This window comes from Catharus ustulatus, chromosome 4, assembly GCF_009819885.2.
Source record: "Catharus ustulatus isolate bCatUst1 chromosome 4, bCatUst1.pri.v2, whole genome shotgun sequence".
NCBI classification, from domain to species: Eukaryota; Metazoa; Chordata; class Aves; order Passeriformes; family Turdidae; genus Catharus; species Catharus ustulatus.
In genome coordinates, this window is record NC_046224.1 from 65,733,574 (window position 1) to 65,756,403 (window position 22,830).

Sequence of the window (22,830 nt, forward strand, 5' to 3'; positions counted from 1 at the left end):
CATGAGGTGATGTGCAACTACCTTCTCTTTTAGTATTTTTGGTTCTACTGATAAATTCTGGTAGTTAGGTCAGGAAATAAAAATATATGTTATATTTATCCAACAGCCAGCTCTCTGATAAAACAAGATCCCATCACATTTCCAGGTGAAATCAAACAACCAGTTTTTGGGTAATTATATGCACTGGACTGCACCACACCAGGCAGCCCCACACCTACATTAACATCTCTGTTTACAGGGAAGAAGAACTGACAGCACAATTCATGCACCTTGCTTTTTGAATCCCTAAAAATACAGATACTTCAAGCTACTTAATTAATTTCTAGTGAAACAGTGAGTCCCTTAGGCCAAACCAGAACACTGGTGTTTGATATTCTTTGTATATATTAATTTAAAAGCGATCCACAACAAGACTGGATCCAGGATATTGCCTGCAGTTTCTTTTTCATCCTTCCTAATTTCCTTTAGCAAACAACAGCTAGGCCATCAGATCCTGGATAATTTCAATTACTGACCAACCTTACCTAGACATGTGGAAATCATGATGGAATCCAGGTAAAAATCTGACTAAACCTGAAGGAGAACCCTGACCAGAGAGCAGATCCTATTTCAAGTACATCTGAATTTTAAAGCAGGTATTTTGCACTCCTAAAGCTTCTCTATCACTGACATCAGGTCTTCATTGCCTGTGTAAAGACTTAATAAATTAAGATGATAATATGAATTCCCTTAAAATGTGCTAAAATAGCTCCTGACTTTTTCTCTTCCCTGATGCTACTTCATAGGTTCATTTTTTAATTAACTCTTGCAACATGACTCAGAATGCAAAGTATAACACTGCATAATAGATGCTAAATAAAATTAAATGAAGCAAACAAGTGATTTTACTGCATTTGAACTCTGGTTGCAAAAGAGGAAATGCCACTAAAACGTGCTTTGCTTGCACCATATCAGTATCCTGAAACTCAGAAAAGAGGCAGCTATAAATATGCATTAGCTTTAATACAGGACATTTAGCTTCCACTGTTTCCCTTTGCTTCTTATTCTTCTTTGTCTTAAAAGTGGTCAAAATAAACACTTTGAAATTACATATGGTACGCTAAATTAAAAAGGAGAAAATGCTATTTGATTATTAATATTGCAGACATGGACTAAGAGAAAACAAAACATATGCATGGAGATTTTTATTACTAGACTTTTGACTCACTCTCTAATAAATCACCCAGTAAGGGCCCAGAAGAAGGAATGCACATATTAGTGATACTCCAGTTGCTGGGACTTTACTGGGCTTCATCAGCTTTACCAGAAGAATTCAGGAGTCCCAGCAGTGTGAGAGAAACTCAACTCCCACGCTGGTTTTATTGCAATAGGGATTCTGAGGGCTGTGTATGTAATTTTGTATTTAAGGCCACTTTTTAATTCCACAGGAATGGTGTGAAAAGGCATTGGTGTAAACAAGTGGCAGCTCTTACGGGCCAAACTTAAAAGAAAAGTAAATGGTACTGTACAGATTTGTACCCATTGATGTTTCCTTAAATGATCAGGGTTAAAAACCTGGAAATGTGTGTTCAGAAGTTTTACATATTTACTTGCATGTATGTGACACATGGTCGTCGAATATGTGACATTCCTGAATCAAAACAAGGGTGTGCAAGTTTTGTTCAAATATTTACACTTGATCTGTGAGTCAACTTGGATATTCAGGGTTTATTATGAAAAATATTCCAGAATCTGTTCTAATTCAAGTGGTAAAGTAAGGTAACTTCTTCTACTGTCCTGTAACTATTCAAGAAAGTAACAAACTAATGTTAACCATTTACCTGAATGGTTCCACACTTGAATTCTGCCCAGTAGAAATAACAGATTTGCTTCTCAACTTGTACTTGTGGGGAAATGCATCTAAAACAATTGTAAGGCAAGTGTACACTTGTTTCACTTCTGAGGTCATGTTTATGTATCAGGTATTTTTGCACTCAATAATAACATTAACCCAAAGAAAGTTATTTTGAAATAAATAATAAAAGCAAGAAGACAAGTACTTTTAGCATGTGTCAAATCAGAAATTTCATAATCAGCTCGGGTTTGAGGCACCAGGCATTCTCCCTGAAGTGAGCTATCAGCTGAGATATCAACAAAGCAGTATTATCCCTACCCGAACAAAAAGAAGTGGGCCTATCAAGTATCAGCAAAGCTGTTCATAAAATGAAAAAAAAAAAGAAAAAAATCTTGCCTCTTCAGCCACATGAGATGCTGCAATAAATTCAACTCAACTATGTTACCAAGAATCATTGTGGTGCAGGGTTTATAGGCAAGTAAATTAAAGCAAAATTTGGGCACATTTCTATCTATTTGTTGGTTCATAAAAGGTTATACTTGTCTGACACATCAGCAGAAAATTTTTCCTCTTCTGTCCCTCACCAGCAGATGAGCACATTATGAGAAATGCATTGGGGCAAGAAATCTTAGTCCAGAAGTACAATTTTTTGTCATTTAGCTTTAGCTGAAGAATCCTAACAGGACCTACAATAATAATGATTAACCACTATTCCAGTAAATAACTCAAGGTGATTGATGGATCTCATGCTGACAGACATCCTAGGAAAGCTATTTTTTGTATGTAATTTTCGCACTAGCAAAGTAAGAAATAACGGAAGAGTAAGTTTATTTTAATTTCAAAAAGAGCAAACAGGCCAAATATCATCTGGCTGGACTTTTCTGAAGATATTTTCACAATTAAAGGAACCAGACTGGGCCAACTATCCCAGACTGGGAATCTCACAGGGGCAGGTAAACCCAGAATATCTAGGTATTCTGGGGAATATACTAGAGAGTCAGACTCCAGTGTCCAGCCAGAGGAGAAATAAGCAGTAGGGAAAAGGGAATAACTAAAGATCATATCTGAAGACAGCTAGGGAATGTAATAAGCTATCTGTCTTTTGTAGCTGCAGATTCTTTTCCACCATTTATTTTATGGAGTATTGGACAAATTTCTATAAGGAAATCTGCTACCTTGCCCTTGCCAGTGAGAGAGTTTGGTAAGTAATAATAAGTGCTGAAAAAGTAGTAAAATGTGAATGTAAATCCAGGTATCAGTTTATACCTTGTAAATTTTCTTTTCAACTGTAACTTAACTCAATGGTAGGGTTTTGTCTTTTTTTTTAAGGGAAGAAAGTTCCCATTATACATCCCACTGGTCTACAGTTAGGCTGTTGCAGACAGTATCATCAGAATATGGGGAAAAAAGTTTGAAGCATAAACAGTGTTACTCAGGCCATGGTGTTTGACGGGACAGCTTTGTCACTTCACATACATTCATGCTGTGCAGAAGGAGCAGTAGATCTAAGGGACCACCAGCCAGGACATCTTTCCTTGCCATGTCTCATTGAGTGCTTGGAGGCTTTACCTCCTCCACAGATGCAAGGGAAGCACCCCAGAGTGGCACCTCTGGAAACTGGCAGTGTCACTGCTGTGCAGTAGGGCTGAATCACTAGAGGGGTCCAGGTTTTCCCTTCCTTAGTTTTAAACCAGCACATCAAGAGAGACTCTGAAATAAGCACTATTGGTCAGGGCTGAATTCCTCCCACAGAAGGAAAGATGGATCAGCTCTTCCCCATAGTGAGACGCAGACACACATCTGTAGCAATGATTACTGAGACAAAATGGACTGTGCTGGTCAAAACTGCCACTGGGAGAAAACCTTAATGCTCTGTAGAAGCTGTGGAGTGCGAGGGCTGGCAAACAGTGCTGAGCATCTGGCTGAGAACACCTTGTGTGGTCAAGTCTCTTACCTGACTCCTTCATTGAGGTTGTAAAGTTCATGGTCTGGGAGACCCTTACGCTGGAATACCGCTATCACTCCATTGTGGATACTGAAAGAGGACATGATGAGTCATTAGTGCCCAGTAAGACTTGAGTTGGGTATCACCTCCACAACTATCCTAGCATTTCTGTCTAGACAATTCAGGACCTTTTAGAAGTCATAGATGACTTCCAGTACTCCACCCAAAAGGAAATTGCTGCCCAGAAAACAGATAAATCATCTTTGAAAATCAATTTTGATTTGTTCAAAATCAAAGTTTGTTCACTGTTTGAACTCAGTGATTTCAACACCTGCACATCTGAAATCAGTAATTTCAAAAACTTAGGCCAATATTTTTAAGTACTTTAAGTATGTCAACTATAGCTTTTAATACATTCACAGTTTAAGCATATTTGAATTATTTGAAAATATCATTTTTATCTCTATGGCTCACTGCAGAGACAGCTAACAGCTTCCACTGCACTGGAGCCTGTGCAAGGCAACAGCAATCAGCTTTAGAGCTCTGGAAAGCAGGACAAGGACCAGATTGCCCATCCTGGAAGTACAAGGGTGTGGGGTTGCTGTGTGTTGTCAAGAAGAGCTAAAGGTGGTTGGTATCTGTTCAAAAAGTCTCCAGGGGGAGTAAGCTTCATTCCTGCAGGTGGAAGAGCTTATCATGGAATCACAGGATGTCCTGGGTTGGACAGGACCTAAAGATTATCCTGTTCCACCCCCTGCCATGGGCAGAGACACCTTCCATTAGAGCAGATTGCTCCAAGTCCCATCCAATCTGGCTCTGAATCCATCCAGGGATCCAGGGGCAGCCACAGCTTCTCTGGGCAGCCTGATCCAGGGCCAGATCCAGCTGCATGGGGCTGATCCCACTGCAAGGGGATGTCACTGCAGGAGCTATGCCGGGCAGCAGCAGAGTGCTGTGGGAATGCCAGTGTCCACGTTAAATTTTCCCAGGCCCATAATAAGACAGCTCCTTTCAATGCCAGCTGGGAGCAGAGGATTGGCTGGAAGGTAAATTCAAAACTGTTTACTGAGAGGTTCAAAATGCAGGCACACAATAGCAAAGAGATGCACTACCAGAAAAGCTCAGCCACCTTCATCTAAGGACAAAAGAAACCAAAAGTGGCAAGTGAAGGGTCTGACCCACTGTGAAGAAATACAGATGCAGACAGAAATAAGAACCATTATCCTCTTCTCTCCTGTGTTCCTCTGAAGATGTTTCTGAGGCCTTACATATGACTGCTTCCACAGCAGTCCCTCTTTCCCCCTATATCTGCAACTACAGACACACATTCACAATCTAACCCAGATATATTTTGGTTGGTTCATGCAGACACACTCAATTTATGATTATTTGAAAATTGGCAGATAAATGTCTCTGGTATACAGTGAAGTGACTCGGGTATTTTAATATTATGAGTAATATGGGAAGTAAGATTAATGTAGTGAATAAAATGAGCAGTCTTTTCACACTCTTCTGATTCAGAAATGAACTTTGCAAAGTTCCCTGCCAAACTTCCGCAGAGAAGAATGACTAAATATCTTTCCTAAAAGGCAACGTGCTTTATCTCTTTCTGGCACCCCTTTCTAAACAAGGGAGAGGTCTTCTCTCTCCAGATTAACAGGTCCATCATTGTACCTCAAAAAAGTAAGGGAGAGCAAGCTTTTTTATCCAGAATTAAAGGGGACAGGTTGTGAGCATTGAACTTATTGTCTATATAGCAGAACAGCATCTACATAAAACATCCTAGCAGAGAACTTTTAATCTGCCTGGAATCCCTCTTGTAGTGAGGGACAATATCCTTGTCTCCAAAACAAGTCTTGGGCTCATTAAGTTGACCTTTCCTTCCATCACAGACAGCTTGTATGGAGGGTGCAGGATACAGCTCCTGTCTGCAGGTTACATGTGAATGGCACTGGAACTGGCCCTCCACACTGGCTTAAGACACAGAGGAGTCGGAATAACTGGGATGCTGTTGGCGGCCTCAGCTGGTGTTAGGATACTGAAAAGTTTGCTTAAATCTTCTGTTACCTTAAGCTAATGAAAAAAGCAAACCTAGACCTTGCTTAAATCAATGGGTTTCTATAACAAGTGATTGTTTAAAAAGATTTGGTCTGAATGGTATAAAGAAAATCTGAGCTGCTGCTTACACACAGAAGTCCTGCAAGATATTTGAGGTGGGTGGATCACTTTACTTGTGCCTGCAACCAGCTTACATTGAGGCTCAAGTCAGTAATATACATAATTAAACTTATATTGCAATAGTTAACCTGAACTGAAAATGCCTTGTAAACTCCCTCCTGTACCTCTTTTACAACATGAAAGTTAATAATGGGTGCACTCATGCACTAATATTACTGTGAACACCTTCCCTGTAGTTGCTTTGTGTGTAAGTGTGTGCACAGGAACACAGTACTGCAGGAAACAAAAGAGTCCAACAGAGCCCAAAAAACTCTACAGAGGAAGGGAAATCAGGATGAAAAAAACTGAAGAGACCAGGGGTTTTGGGGGGATTGCCTTTAGAATGACAACAAAATGTTAAATAGCTCCAGCAGTGTATTGTACTTATCTACCCCACAGGAGCTACAGATTGCCAAAGAAAACTAGCTACAACCAAGGCAGCACTCACAGCCACAAAAATCAACTCAGCAGCCTAAGAAACTTTATGTCTTTTGAAAGACAACTCATTCCACATTTGACTGAACCTCCAATGGAGGAGGTGGTTCCAGCTGACCAAAACGTGGGGAAAGGCAGCTCCAGCACACACACCATAGACTCTCCCCACCATTAGCTTCACCATGAAGGCATTTGGAAGGTGTAAATCCCTGGAGCAGAGAGCTGGATGCTTGTTGATGGCACTCCCAACCAGCCCAACAGAGGCAGAGTCAAGGTGGGCAGGGTGGGGTGGATTATTCTGATTTTTGCACAGTATCAATCTATTATTTGCTACTGCCAATTTCTGGCAGAGAAATTTTTCTGGCAAATCAGCAGGACAACACTGACATTCCACAAACATCACACACATAATTTTAGTTCTCTAAAGCAGTCACTGCCTTGGTGTGCAAACAACATAGGTGAAAATATCATCGTGTTTTTACGTGGTGTTTGCAAATTCTCCCCTGCCCAGAGCTCCAGGTGAAGTCCAGAAGAAAAAACAGTGCTGTGTGAATAATCACACCCTCTGACTATCTACCAGGCAGTTAAAGACAATATTTTCATTTCAAAAGGGACAAAATTAGAGCAATGTTCATCTGCACAGTTACATGATCAGGTAATTAACAATAATTAACTTGATAAATTTCCATCAAAACCTTCTTGAAGACACCCTTGCTCCAGAGTAAAACATCATTTTTCTGAATTAGCTTAATCCAATTGGGAAGAGCCCATTTTCAACACAGCTTCAGTCCAGCTGCAACTCCACCAGCTTTCCATGAGGCCTTGCCCCTTCCAAAATAAGCTTGCAGATGCTAGTTCACTTATGTTCCTGGAATTTCTACCCAAGGTAAGGCAATCTGGAAAGAGGGATAGGCTGCAATTAAGCACTTGGTCGTACAAGTGAAAATAAGCTGGTCTGGAAAACTCCCTCCTCAAAGAGTTTGAGAGGCATTAGTTCGCTCACTTCATCAAGTATAATCACTGCTCTTACACACCAAGAAATGGAGACAGAGAGGTGAGGAGACTTCCTGGAGGTGTTGCTAAGAGTTACAGTAATTTCACGAATAGAAGCCGCAGCAATTTGACAAAAATTTTGGTGGAAACCCGGAAATGCGGCTAATGGTCGGGGGCGGCTAATATGTGAATAATTTTCTGACATTTACAACCCCAGACGTGCCAGCCAGAGTGCCGAGCCAAGCACCTGCCAGTAAAAGCCGGCATTTCGCAATTGTTACAGTGTTACCGTGTTGCCCTGGCTCCCTGCAGGCAGCACGGGGGGCGGGGAGAGAGGCGGGAGAGCTCTCTTCTTCCCTCCTCTGCCGCAGCCCAGGGGAGGAGGGGGGGGGGGGCGCCGCCATTGCCGCAGCTCGGGGAGCCGACGGGAGCCCTGCGCAGCCATTGCTGCGGCCCGGGGAGGGGCGGGAAGTGCGCGCCGCCATTGCCGCGGCTCGGGGAGGAGGCGGGGTGCTTTGTCCGCGCCCACCGCCGGCGCCACGGGCGCGGGAAAGCTCCGTCCCCGCCCGCCGCCGCTGCCGTAGGAGCGGGGGAAGCTCCGTCCCTGCCTGCCACCGTGGGGCAGCGCCGACCCGGGGTGACCGAGCCCAGTGGCAGCGGCGGCCGGCCCCGAGCGGCAGCACCGGGCTGGGCCATCTGGCCCCGTCAGCAGCCCCTAGCGGGCCGAGCCTGCACAGCCTTAGCTCAGCCAGTAAACCCCGCCCTCCCGCGGTTCTGTTACTAATTGCACGCGGGTCCTCGCTGCGAACGACAGAGCGGCTTATATTCGTGTGCGGCTTATCTATGGACAAAAACCGAAATATTTGCCAACACCCAGAGATGCGGCTTATACTCAGTGCAGCTTGTATTCGTGAATTTACTGTAATATCTCCATGGACTATAGGACAAAGAAGACTGGTTTCCTGCATTCAAGGAAGTGTAAGTTATTCTGGAGGGCTCTGGGGAGCAGCAATTCCCTACTGCCACCACCACCCCCTGTTACTGTAGTCATGGCTGGAAAATGCTCCATGGAGAGCAGTGGTGGCTGGGCCCATGGGAAGTCTCCTTCACCAGCCCCGTTCTCCCTCCCACCTCACAGTGAGGTTCTGTCTGCCCTCCATGCCCACAGAGTGCCAAACACTCCACAGTGGGCTTCAAATAAAGGGTCAGGGGGAAAAGAGTGATCCTCAGACATGCAGAAATATTCAAAAATATTTCTAAATAAAAACTGAATAACAGAAGAAAGAGGAAAACATGCTGGTCTGGAATATTTTCTCCACTGGAAAAGCCTTCCTGTGATCTGAAAAAACATTCATCTAAAAATAGGAGATGAAAGATGTTTTGCATAAAACTTACTTCACAGCAAGCTGTTGTGCTTTTTACAACCCTGGAAAAAATTAGTCCAGACCATAAAATCCTTTCAGATTTGACACGTCTCCTTGGATTTACTGCTGATCTCACTAATGTCACAAGCAACTTACCTGTTTTCTCCACCTTTTCTTTGCTATCTCCTACTCCTTCATGTCTCTATGAATGTTTTGTATTTTTCCTTGCATCAAAGAGGATCCAAGAGTTTTTGACTAGAGGCTTTCCCAGAGCACAACTGTGACAGTATCAGCTCCTGATTAGGCAGTCTGTGCTAGCTCTTTCAGAATGAAACCCTGCCATGGATTTTATTTGGCCTGAGTGGGCCCCCTGGTGTGTGAGCTCAAGATTAAAACCCCTGGGTTTCCCACTCCAATTGGTCTAGTCAGCATTCAGCCCTCATTTTTTGCCTGAAGCAGAAATGGGGGTCGGGGGCAGAACTAGAATTAAGACAGTGCTAGTGAAAAAATTGACACTATTTTAATCCAATGCAAGTTCTGTGAGCTGTAATGAAGTGTATTATTCCACTGTGTTGTTGTTGGTTTCTAGAACTGCACTGTGTTTTGCTGCACAGATGTGGGGTTCATGGGAAAGCAAGCTCTGAAAAAGCCATTATATAAAGTCTCATTTGCCTAATAGCAGACAGCAGCTGGGCACCAATTTCCCTTTGATGTAACAGTGCTGCGAAGTTTCACAGCATTTTAGTTCGGACATGAAGGGAAGTCACCAGGGAGGAAGTGACTTTCCTTGCTACCAGAGTGGAGCTCCCCCAGTAAGCTGAGTTAGGCTCCTTCAGGTTGTCCTCCCCTGGTGTCAAAATGGAGAAAGAACCCTCAGGTATGAACAGTCTGAGCTGAGACTGGTGTGAAGGGGGCAGAGGTGGCAGAGGGGACACCACTGGATCACAGTGGCCATGCACAGAACAAGTGCAGAAGGGCAGCCATGCATCCACCCCCTCCTCCAAAAACACCTGCAGTGACAGACCTGCTGTCCTGCAAAAGACCCCACCAGCAACACTTCAGCTTTTCAGTCCCTGGCATGGCCAGCAGTCTTGCTGTGCCCCAAAGATCTGCCTTTCGGCCAGTTTGTGCAGGGTTGAACCTGCTGTGTGCTGCGCTTCAACTCTCCCCACTTCAGCTCTCATGAACTGGATTCAAAGCTTCATTGAAAAGCAGATACACATATGCCACACCCGGCCACAGTTGCTAACATCAGGCAAGAAAACAGCAGACATTTAAATATAGAACAGCCAGGCTTGGTGAGAAAGGAGAGCCCTGCTGGTGCATCTTGACTTCCTTGATCAGCCAGCTCTCGTGCTTACACAGAATGAAACAAAACAAACAATCATTTCATTTGGAAGGAAAAATATTCCTGGAAACCAAAGTATGCAAAGTGTCCTATGTTGGGTTGCTTGTCCACAGCCCAAGATTTTAAAATCTCAGACCAGATTTCTGGCGAGTCAAACTTTAGATGTCCAGGAACATTACAGTCTCCCCAGGACAGATGAACAGATTCCCTCAAGACTAGACCATGCTATATATGTCAAGATGGGCATGCAGTGGTGATAGGCAACAGTAGATAATTTCTTAATCCATCCAATTAAGTATCATTTAAGACCTGACTTTCCTCAGGATAAAGACACAGTTTTACAGTAGAATATCCAAGTTTCTTAAAAGAAACAGATGATACAAGTCTTTCTGAGCCTGAAAGAACTACCCCCACTCACTCTTTCACCCAGGAGAAAGCCTTGCACTGCTAAATAAGAAATAAAGGCCTTCCCTTTCCCCATGCAGTGCAACCAGTTCATATCTGCAATGCCTGCCATAGCTCTAAGCTGTTAATGCAGGCACACGATGCACACTTGAATTGCACCCACACGACAACCCCACTATTGCTCTCAGGTACTTCAGGGGAACATGCCACCAAAAAGAACAGCCTGGCAATCCACGCACTTGGGAAAGGTAGCCCAGGGGTGGAAAGCACAGTTAGGTCTGAGTTCATGCAAAGCAGTGATAGGACGACTCATGGGCACCTATTCAACGAACAGGCAACGGGACAGTTGTGTAATTGTTCAGATGAAACGTGCAAATGTCCAGCTCATTGACTGGCAAGCACTTCTGGCCAGAACAGTACCTGTCCTGTCCAAACCAAAAGTAAAACACTCTTGCTTCATCTCAACTAGGAAAATCCTCTAGTCTGAATATCAGCGGCCCCAAGCCTGGAACTCTCTGCCTCCTAGCAAGCCGGGTGACTGATCTGCTCTCCATTTGCATCTGCCTCCACATCTCCCTCCCCACAAGCAAGACTTGGAAAAATTAATCCCTGCCAACAAAAGCTGTCAGCACACTATCACAAAAAGGCTCTGGAGACTCTATTCTGTCACCTTGATTCCCACCCAGGAGTCTCTTACTCTCTGTTGCTTTCCTTAGGGCTACTGGCCAAATTAAGTCCCAACTGGCACAACTCAAGATGGCCCAGTCTATCCTTGAACTACTATCACCATCCATCCATGCATCAGGTACAGCTCAAGGCCATACAAGCAGTATGATATTTGAGAAGAAACTCAGTCTCTGTTGTTATCAGCACAGTTTCAGAGTTTAGTGCACTCTTGGCATTCAACAACTACTTCTTAATACAGACGTGAAACCAAAAATCAAGTGGTGAGAAGGACAGAAGATATGGTATTTTATATTTTTCTCAGAATTTTAGCAAATGTGTCTGTAGTTCACTGGTATTTTTCTTCCACGGTACAGTTTACAGTTCATGGTACAGTTGTACCACCATACAATTATAAAATACTACAGATGACACTTTCCAAGTTGTGATCCAGGAAGTGACATTTCATTTTCAAAAATGACCTAAGAATTTAATTCCTAACAGTTTAGAGACTTAGTTTCATCTTTTAAGATTGTCTCCAAAATGGACATTAAGATGCTTTCTGAATAGCTGAGCTAATTGATACATTCACAATATAATGTTTGCATAGGTTGTCTTGTAAAACAGCGGTAAAATTAAAATGTATAAACACAATAAAGAAAACAATCAGGACTTACTTTCCCTGTCCAAAGTGCAGGTGCTTGCATGTGTACATACACATATGCACTCATCTATTTGTACTAACATGAGTAAACTTAGCAGACTTTATCAACTACCAGCAACAGCCATGGATATGCAGATAATAGTATATATTTAATAGTTGTGCATATATAATTTTTAAAAAAAATAACCTAAGCTAAACAAACTTTGAATAAGAACATCTAGATAGACACAAAGATGTATTTGTTGCTAGATCCTGTGAAACAAGTAGCTGTCTGTCACAAAGGCTGAAGGGAAGGCAGGGACATCTCTTTGTTATCAGCCTTCAGAGAAAGACTAAGAGCAAAGGTAAAAAAGGCACTCCTGTGTTTATCTGAGTGGGAGCTCCAGTGCATGTACCAAGGCAGCCTGTGAGCCTGCCAAGACAGGAGCCAGGCAGCCCAGCCTGCAGCCCACAGAGCAGCTGTCAGTCCCACTGCAGGAGCACGGGGACAGTGCCAGGAGCCAGCACGCTGTGTGACCTTACCTGTTCCAGGTAGCGTTGGAGCAGGCCCGGCGCTGCTGGGTCCCCCGCTCATCCAAGGCTGCCTGCTCTCTCTTGCCCAGATCACTGAGGCTGGGCGAACTCATGAACTTCAACCTGCGAAGAGTCCTCATGGTCAAATGTGTGTTTGCGTGTGGCAGCTACAGATACACCATCCTGTTTACACACACACACACGCAGCTGGAGCAGCGGCAGCAGCAGCAGTGCGAGCAGTTCCCTCCGTTTGCTGTTCAAAAAAGAAACTTAAAAGAAAAAGAAGAGAGAACCAGTCTCTACGGAGCACACCTCTGCCAGCAAGAAAACAAACCTTTAATCAGATCAACTCTGACGTCATCAACTGTGGTTAATAATTTCTCCAGTCCTTTCAAAAAATAAGTCGAACTTCTGGCTGCTGCTACAGCACATTGAAGGGGCCCCTTGTAAGCACAGCTGCCCCAAGTGTGACGGTTTCCCTTCCCCGTGGCCCCAGGCACCACGTCCCAGGAATCTCACTCAGCACTGTGGTGCTCCACCTGTCATGGGAACCGCTTGGCTCCTCCAGCAGCCTGGAGGGGTCGTGCAGCATTTCCCAACCTCTCCCCTCTCTTCCTGCACTCATAAATGGAAATGAAACTGGAAGGCAACAGGCAGGAGAAAAAAAACAAAACAACCAAACCCAAGTAACCAATGCTGACGTGCTGAGGCTTTACTGGGAAGTTTCATAATCGCCTGTGCCCTGCCACCTTACGACACTGAACACTCTCAGTCATACATCCACACCCTCAGAGGCTGCTCTGGCTCAAAGCCTCACACAAAGGATTGGCAAGCAATATAACTGCAGAATGAAAAGCAATGGTCTGGGGTTTAGCATTTGGAGGAATTTGTGGTGGTGCACAGGAAAGCCAGATGCTTTGCCTTTCTCTGCCTTTTATTTGTTTTATTTTATTTTTAAATTACACAACTTGAGGCATACCAAGTTTCTACAAAAGCCCCAGGTGTCTTATCTTCAAAGGAAAAATCTTTCTTTCTGTGACTGCAGCAGTGGAGCTGAAGGATATGCTGCTACAAGACTCCACCCCATGCTTAACTTGCTGTCACTCACTTGCAGTTCTGTTTCAAATCCAGGACTGGATAATCTTCTGGGGTAGTTTGCAACAGACTGAGCCAGAATGTAAGAACTACAGCATTGATCTGCAAATAGTCTGGTAAAAGCCACAAAGGCTCGCACTCACTGCAAAGGGGTTTCAATAGAAGAACTTAACCTTTTTTCTTTTTTCTTTTTTTTTTTTTTCCTTCTCACTTTCTAATTTCTCTTTTCATCTCTGATAGCCTGTTGTCCAGATTCAGGCTATAACCAGATTTCTTGGTGTCCAAATAACATGACAAAGCTCACATTACAGGAAAACTCAATTTGTCACAGAGAGCTCTGCCCTATGTGCATCATATGCTGACATGTTTTAGTAAAAAAACAATTCCTCTCACTATTCAATCGCGGTCAGATAGGATTATTCCATATAAATATTTACTTCTAAAATTTGTATTTGGTGTTAGCTCCATGGGAACTAATTGCTACTTAGAGAAATAAATCTGTGTGCCAGTTTTAGCCATAGTGGTTTTACCAAGTTGCTTGAATTAGCATTGTATTAATTGCTCTTCCCACACCAAAATTCTCAAATATACGAAGAAACATCACAATAGATGGCATATAGCATTTCCCTTTGGAAGGGACCTGCAGCCCCACATTTAACCTATGGTCAAAGACATTACTATCCCCAGTCTCTTCCAGATGTTTAAATCCTTCAAACAAACAACAAGTTTGCTGCCAGTGTGTATATGGCAGCAAAAGGAAAACAACTACAACCATGTATATGTGTATCTATATCTATCTCAATGTTTTAAGGGATGAAATGTCTTCTGCAGCACACAGATGAGAGAGCAAACAAAGCTCCAGCAGAACACTGCGTTATCCAAATAGGATGAAGGGCATTCCATTTCTGTGGACAATATGGTTGGGGAGAGCAGCAGAACACAACTCAGCCCAAGCTTCTGCTAAGGGCTCAGATAAAATCTTTGTCTGCCTTGTTCAGTGAAACAACTAGTTAGATAAGCGGCAATGTAATTCCCTCTAATTTCATTTTCCACCTAGCTCAGTTGCTTTTCTGCTTCTCACTTTCTTGAATTTGATAAGTTTTGCAAAATGTTATTATACTGGATTAAATCCTTGGATTTTTTAATTCTTTGATTCCATCTGTATGGTGAAATACTACACCTGTAGAAGTCATCCTATTTATATGCCACCTCATTAATCCCAGTAACCAGTACTAGACTCAGAGTCAACGCATGCACCAAAACCACAGGTGAGCCAGCATTCCAATCTCCAGAAAAATTCTATAATTACACTTGACCAAATGTTGATTTATGATAAAATAAATAATTTTCAACAAGGGCCACGTCTACCCTTGTAGAGTAATAATACTTCACATTTATGCCATGCTGTGAGTCCACGGGAGTTAGGAGGAGACCTCCAGAAGGCTCAATAAGGAGCACTACAAGCTTCTTAAACAACTGTACTCAGCACAATCACAGAGCTGAGACTGTAAAGTGCTGGTAGGTTAATTCATTTAAACCCAGCATGCCGTACATGGTACTAATACCACTACTTAGCTCACACAAAACCTGCAGCTGAAAGGTTAAGTAGTTTAATCAGAACCACACAGCCACCTCAGTGAGGAAGGCACTGTCAGCCCTAGCTCCTTCTCTTCCCCTCCAATCTCTCTCCTTGTAAAAACAGGCCTGCCTCTACTAGAAAGAATTCTTTGATCTGTGGGGCCCACATCCTGTGAGTGACTGCACAGCAAGTCCCAGAGTCACCAGAGTCATAGCACAATTTCTGCTTATCTGGACTTAACTTCTATCTCAAGGCCTAAAACAATATATAGGTAGATAAATACAGGCTGGAAGTTGAAGAGGATTTATGCTTTCACCAGAAAACCATGCTAACATACAGATCCAGGAACTCATATCAAACACTGCTTTTAAAATCACAAGGGTTACTCCACGGTTACCTCCTGATACGTCAGTTATGTCTGCAACGTTCTTGCTGGGACCTGTGGTTTAAATACTGCATTGTTGTGCCTAGAAAATATTAGAAAAAAAATCCAGGCAGTCCTCCCCAAGCATACACTCAGTTTCAAAAAAATGAAGTTTGCTGGAGAAAAAAAAATATTTACCTAATGTTATGTAAATTTTCACAGTTTAATTGTACTGTCTACTTACAAGTTTTTTTTTGGCCATGACAAGAGGGGAAAAGAAGCAAAAAGTAATGTTCACAATGCAAAACATTAAGAAATTCTCAATATATGAAATTCATAATAAAGCTGTTACTGCTATAGGTCAACATGTCGTAGACAACACCACTCAGCTACTGCAATGACAGGTGAGCACTGCAGTGGTATCGGTACCAGTGGGACGATATAAACAGTAAGAATGTGCCATCTCAGCTTTATTTACTATTCAGAGCTTTGCCATGAAGCAAAATAACTCAATAAATAAAAATTCTAATTGCAAAAGAAAAAAAAGCAGCCCACTACTTCACTTTATCTCCCTATCTCGCTTGGAGAAGAGAGCAGAACTTCCTATAGTGACATTGAGTGGTGTACACTTGGCAAACAAAGAAGAGAATGGTAAAATGTCTCTGTGGCAGAAAGGAGTTAAAAATCTCCCTAGAAAAATGCACTTTACTTTTTCATAAACTACACCACAAAACGTAGGGCATGCCTTGACACATGCCAAAGCTCAGGAATTAGTCTTCTTAGAGAGCAGCACAGCCTTCTTAAAGGCACAGCACATCCTGCCACGCCAGCAGACAAGAGGCGAGACAGAGAGGAAGGAGATGCAACCATCAGGAAAAAATAAAAAGAGCCAGGAGGAAATGAAGTTGTAAACCTTATGACTCATCAATTCCTTTGCCACAGTATTTACAGAAAGTTCCTTTATCATCAGAAAACAAAGAATAACAATAATAAAGAAAGCATGAAGCTAAACAGGGTCTATTTACACCTTTCCTCCTCTATCCCACTGACTCTTTGCAACCTCTGGAGATAAAGGTATTCTTAAGGATGCCTTTTTTTTTTTTTAATTGAGATTAGTCCTTGCTAAACCCTTGGTTTTGCTGGTTCTTTATCTTATTTCTACCCTCACCACAGCCAAGCACTGATTTGCAAGAGAGGACTTGGCATTACTTATACATCTTCCCAACCTTTGGAACATCTCCTGTACTTCTGCATCCCACAACCAACCATGCCTGCATGACCACAGCTGCCTCCCTTTGGACAGCTGGGCTTTCTGCCCCTTCACCTCCATGTGGGATTCACACATGGCATTTGTCTTTTAGGTTGTGACAAAGAAATGCTCATTATCTTCCTGCAAAGCAGTCACAAGGTAACATCCAAGAAGAGCCCTTTGACCAGGGCTAGAAAGGGATGTTCTGCCCGTCACTACTTCTACAGTTAATAGTCCATCCTGCAAAGCTTCAGACCCGACCTTCAGGCAACCCATGGCTGCTGCATTTCGAGAGATACACTGGCTTCCACAAAACATGGCCATCCATGGCATGGCAACCTGCAGACAATCAGGGTTCTTTTCCTGGACCTTCCCTTACAGAAGCTTTTCATTGTGAGGCAGAACAGCATGAGTGTGCCCAAGAGATTTTCTCAGCAGAGAGGCCTGCATCTGAGCAAAAAACCATCCAGACTGCAGCAACCATCTAATTGTAGTTTCTTTTAACAGTCTGCTGATGAATGATATTTATTACTTGTATACTGAGCTTCTCAGCCTCCCCACCTTGGTCCCTTCCTGCTTCTCCTTCACCCTTTGCTTTTGTACTTTGTTTTTTGTCTTTCTTGGCTAGTTAATTCTTCCTCAGGAAGGTTTTTAAATATAAAGGGAAAGGAAAATAGTTGGTACTAACACAATATTTGCAAATCACTCTTCAGCTGGCTCTCAGGGAATCAAACTTCAGTTTGCCTGTTTGGACTGTGAGCTCTTCTTTACCCTTTTTACTTAGGGGATTTACTCTGGTTTTCAGCCAGCAAAATGGGGCCCTGAACTCAGATACAGACCCCAGTCTTCAGCATAATCTTACACAGGTTGTGAATTAAGCAATACTTGCTGAAAGCATCCATGAAATCCCACCCCCTTTGTCAGCAGTTTTTGGTCTTACAGTGCATAGCCATACAAGTAGTTCTTAAAATAGAGTAGACAGCTAAATATTTTTTTGTCTTGTTCTTCAGGATAAAGGCACTAGGAGAAAATTAGGACAGGAATATGCCTTTTACACCCCCATCCAAAACATTAAGTTTTCCATGATAAATCTACACTCCTAGCTTGTAGTATTGCTCCTAGTTATCTCTGTCAGGGTTCTGGGAATTAAAGACAGAGCAGTGGTCCAAAAAAAAAATGCATTGGCTCTGCTGGAGAAAGTGAGGACCAGTGCTCTGGATTATATGCACCCAGGAAAGGATGTGGGTTTCTGAGTGCCAAATGTACCTGTTTCAGGTATTACTGTTGCCCACTCAGTGAATTAACAGCCCATTGTAACAAGTATATACTCGAAGACAAGCTCACAACTTTGCTTTAAATGGAAGTCAAATTTTATACTTTGATTTAGAAAGTAAGGTCTCAAGAGTTCTGATCAATAAGTAAATCAAACATTTAAAATACTTTGTGCTCTTATTACAAGAACATGAAGCAGTGGAAAATTAATCTTAGAAAGTACAGTAATTTCACGATTACCAGCCGCACCTGATTATAAGCCGCACGTCCGGGTGTCAGCAACGTTTAGGTCTTTGTCCATATATGAGCCGCACTGGATTATAAGCCACACTTCCGTTCGCAGTGAACTTTCACAAAGTTGCCAATTAGTAACAGAATCGCAGAATTGCGGGGTTTACTGGGAGGTGCTGACCTTGGAAACATTATTTCCAAGCAAAAAAAGATACAGACAATAGCTGCGGCAGCGTACCCTGTAAGTTTTATCAACAAGCGGAAAAAGATACGAACAATAGTGTGGTCATTTTACAAGCCTTTCCAACGGATCTGCATTGCCTTTAAACAGCCACTCAGCCGAGCAGCTGCACGGGCAGTTGAGGAGCCAGGCAGCTGCGTGGGTGGCTGGGGAGCCAGGTGGGCAGGGAACTGGGTAGCTGCTTGGGTGGGCGGAGAGTCAGGTGGGTGGGGAGCTGGGTGGACAGCTGGGTGGATGGGGAGCCGGGCAGCCGTGGGGGCAGGTGGGGAGCCAGGTGGGCGGGGAGCCAGGCAGCCGCGTGGGCGGGGAGCCAGGCAGCTGCGCAGCCGCACAAGACTGAAAACACCGAAAAAATACAGAGAAATATCATGAGCTCGGATCAGAGGCGACGCCCCACCGCCGGGGCCGCGCAGGCTCCGGCTCGGGGCTGCTGTGGGCTCGCACTTCCGGGTTGGAAAATTTCTGAACATCATTCATATATTGGCCGCTCCGGAGTACAAGCCGCACTACCGGATACGAACCAAAACTTTAGTCAAAATGGTGCTGCTTATAATCGTGACATTACTGTAATTGAGCTCATAATACACATGATTGTTGGCCTTGCAGAGCTCTATGTCAATTCTTTCCTAAATTGCCATCTTGCATAATTTTAATTGGCTCCCAGAACACCACGACCTTGATGCAGCAGCTACAGTATCTCAGTGCTGTCTTCTACAGTTATATATGGCACTGTGCCCTCCAAATCTGTGAACCCTGAGAGAGGAGAAGCGTGTGCTGCACAGTGCTATTTTTCTTATATCCAAACATTTCTGATCCAAGGTCTTCCAAGAAGGCTCTGATTGCCTTGGAAGGTCACCAAGATAAAGAACCAACCCACTTCAGCAACTCACCGAGTTTCTAATGAACTGCACTGGCGGGCAGCCGTTACTTACAAGTAATATCCTGTCTTTCTCTCAAAGCCATGATATCACTTGCATAATGCTCTCTCTGAGCATGGCTAGAAGCATGAACTGTGCCTTGAGATTACTGTCCCCTCCTGTGCCTATGTCAGGGAGGTTACTTCAGATCCAAGCAATGCAAGAGCCAGCTCTGCAAACTTGGGGGATCTTTGACTCTGGTGGTATCACACTGCTGTTATTTGCGCTGTACTATAGCTCTCTGAAACAAATCCTGTAGTCCTGCAAGAATCAACAAAAGCCTGGTATTCAATACAAATTGATTATTTCAGAAAATTCACCATTCTCCCTTTGCCTCATAAGAATATCTTTCTGAATGGAAAAATTGCCAGAGAGACTTAAAAGACAATCCAAAATTGCAACATCTGTCTGTGCACTTGGACTCTGCAGCACTCAGCCTGATGGAACTTTCACAGGATGAAAAAATGGGGACTTTTTGCCATCCTTCATACACACATCCTTCACACTTTCTCATGCTGAGGCAGTCCCTGCAGACTCAGATACTGGGCAGTACAAACAGCCAGAGTATAAAAAGCCTTAATTGCACAAATTATTTTACACTTGTACCTTTAAATCTTCATTTCACCAGGTCAGCAGGTCCAGTACTATGACCTCTCACGTATGCATCACATTCTGAGTGTTTTCTCAGGATGTTCTGGGAAATAATTTATCTCAAAGAGCAGAGTGATGGGATTTTTTAGACTCCACAGCAAGGTTTGGACAGTCTTCACTGTCACTGCAGCTCACTAGTCAGTCTCAGTCTTCAATCAGACACAATACGGTATCAACATCTGAGTTATCACCTAGGAGGAATGTCTCATCATCAAGGAGGTAAAGCACATTCCATTACATTTCCTTATAGGAAACATTTTTTCCCCACAAGGTAGCAACAACTAGATACTTAATTGTACTCCTCCTTCTCTAAAGTCAGCTGTCTTAGGCTGCAATAAGGAATGTCATCAAAAGTGTGAGCTGGGGCTGTGTCACTTCAGGCGAGTAGGGAGGGAGCCCTGAAAACAGCCATGTAAAACACAAAAAACCCCAATAAAACATGTGCCTGTCTGTGAACACATGCTTCCTAGGATATTGTTTCTAACTACATTTTAACTCTGATGAGCTCCTCACAGGGCAAAACAGCTTAACTCCCACAAAGGTTTACAAATCAATGGCTATTTGTCACATGTGGGTTTTTTAATAAAAGATGCTCCTCTTTGAGTTTTCCAGCAGGCATGGAAGGGGCAGTGATGGCAGGGCAAACACAACAGGAATCCCTGCTACTTTCCTCCCCCAGGCAGCCTGAGGGAGCACCCAGTGCCATCCCCTCTTTAGAGGGGCCAAAAATCTGCACCCCTCCTTGGTGTGAGATGCTGCCCACAGGACAATCTGTGACCCTGGCAAACAAACAGAACCTTCCTGCCTTGCACTTTTGCTCAGTCCTCCACCCATGGAACACAAGGTTTCTCCACCCACACTCATACTTACCTGAACAGCAGTGGCACCACTGTGAGTCTTGTAGTTTTCCTGCATCTTTAAAGCTTTAGGCCCTGCTGTGATATTTTGGTGCTTTCAAATCATAGGGGTCATCAGTCAAGAGATAGAAAAGGGGGAAGTGATGTTTCTTTTTCTTCCCCCTCAGTCTCAGAATGGTCAGAATTTGAATTAATTTTATCCTGTGTTGGTTCATATTTTTTCCAAGCAAGTTCATGCATTTCTAGTTGCAGAAATAAAAGGTCATGAAACCAGTTAATTCTCTCTCTCTCTCTCCTAAAAGGGGTGAATCCCTTCTAAGGAGTGAATCACCAACATATGGAAAGAAAATAAAATAAAATGCAAAAATATCTTCTGTGGGACTGGAATCATAGCTGCATGCAAAATGGACAAATGGACAAAATGGACAAGGGGACTTTGGATGCCATTTGTTTGCATCAATTTTTAGGTCATCTGTTTAATTTGACTGATGAACATGGGGAAGAAATTAAACCAAAACTTTCATCTTCTTGCTAAAAATAAATAAAACAGTCTTGCTTTCTGCAGTGTTTGTCTATGCAGCACAAACCTTTGAGCACACTGGAGGAGTTAGGGAGGAGGACAGGGAAAGGACTCAAATCACTTTTTCATAAAATAAGGCTAAAATGATCCTGGCCCTCATCTAATCCTCCACATGTTCAAAAGGAGATATGTGCATGAATATATGTGCATGTCATTATGTTGGTTTTATTAGTCATCTGTTACAGAGATTAGTTCCAAGAGAAAGTTTTGGATCTGGATCTGAACTCCCTGAGCAAGAGTATCCAGAACTGAACTTTTGATTACAACTGGCATAAAGATAATTTGAATCCAGGCTTTTGATTAATTGACTGAATTTGGATTTCCTTGATTTGTTTTGTACAAGAATTTAGCATGTCAGTTGAAAAGTAAACACAACTTATTCTGCTGGAATAAAATAGAAAATTTCACTGTTTTTTACTGTAGTATATTGTTACTTATCTAATGCTTTCAACAAAACAAAATCTTGGTTCAAATGTTTTCAAGCATTCTTTTTAAAAAGATGAAAAGCATTCCAACTTATTGCTGGTACTCAATAGTATTAAAAAAACCCCAAAACAACAAACCAATAAACAGTATAGAAACCTTAATTTTAAAGGCTGAATTATTAATAGTATATAACTGTCCTTCCCTAGGAGAGGGACTAAACTTTTGTAGTCAAAACCAAAGGCATCCAAAACTATTAGATACTTTATGACTTAGTTGAGAGGTTTAATGAAAATATAATCTGGACTCACTTGCACTTCAGCTCAAATGAAGAACACAAGTTCTAAAGACATCATAAAAAACCCAATCAATTTTCAAACCCATATCATGATTTTTTTTTTAAGTCCTATTTCAGAAATCCTCATCATTTAACTTCTGGAGGATTATTCAGACCTCAGTGACATGACATGAAGAAAATGGAACAGGAATGAAAGGTACTACTTTTACCTTCCTTTACTTACCACAAAATTCAGTGTAATAAAAGTAAGCTGTTACACAGTAGAATTATTTCACATAGTATTAACTGGTAGATCTACAGATATTCATGCTTGTATCTGTACTTTACTACTGCCTGTACTTGTGAGATTGCAAATAATTAAAAGGATTGAAACTGGAAAGAGCATTTGAATTACTTTCTTCCTTTTGTTTAAATTCTCCATAAGAGCTATGAAAAGAGAGAAGACCATAGCAACAGCAGTATAGTGGCCTGGGAGGTCAGAACTGGAAGGTGCAGTTAAGACACTCTTAAGATAAAGTTCTGTCATTCCAGTTTGATCTTCCATTTTTTAAAGCTCATTCAGCTCTAGCTACTAGAAATGTGCAGAAAAATTTACATCTCATTCTGTAACTGCTGGAGAAAACTGGACACATTCAGGGTGCAATGCATTGCATCCTTTAAAGGATATTTCAGCCTGGGCAGGAAAGTCATGG

The 22,830-nt window shown here is 42.6% G+C and overlaps 1 protein-coding gene across 1 annotated transcript in view; it reads right to left on the reverse strand.

Annotated features, from left to right (window-relative positions):
* Positions 1-12,798, reverse strand: part of LOC116995895 (proline-rich protein 5-like) — a 50,476-nt gene extending 37,678 nt beyond the window's left edge. The window contains exons 1-2 of the mRNA XM_033058987.2: positions 12,391-12,798; positions 3,789-3,869 (exon numbers count right to left, since the gene is read on the reverse strand). Coding sequence (XP_032914878.1) covers positions 3,789-3,869; positions 12,391-12,521 — 212 coding nt within the window. The 5' untranslated portion in view covers positions 12,522-12,798. The remainder of the gene's footprint in view (positions 1-3,788; positions 3,870-12,390) is intronic.
* Between the last annotated feature and the right edge of the window lie 10,032 nt (positions 12,799-22,830).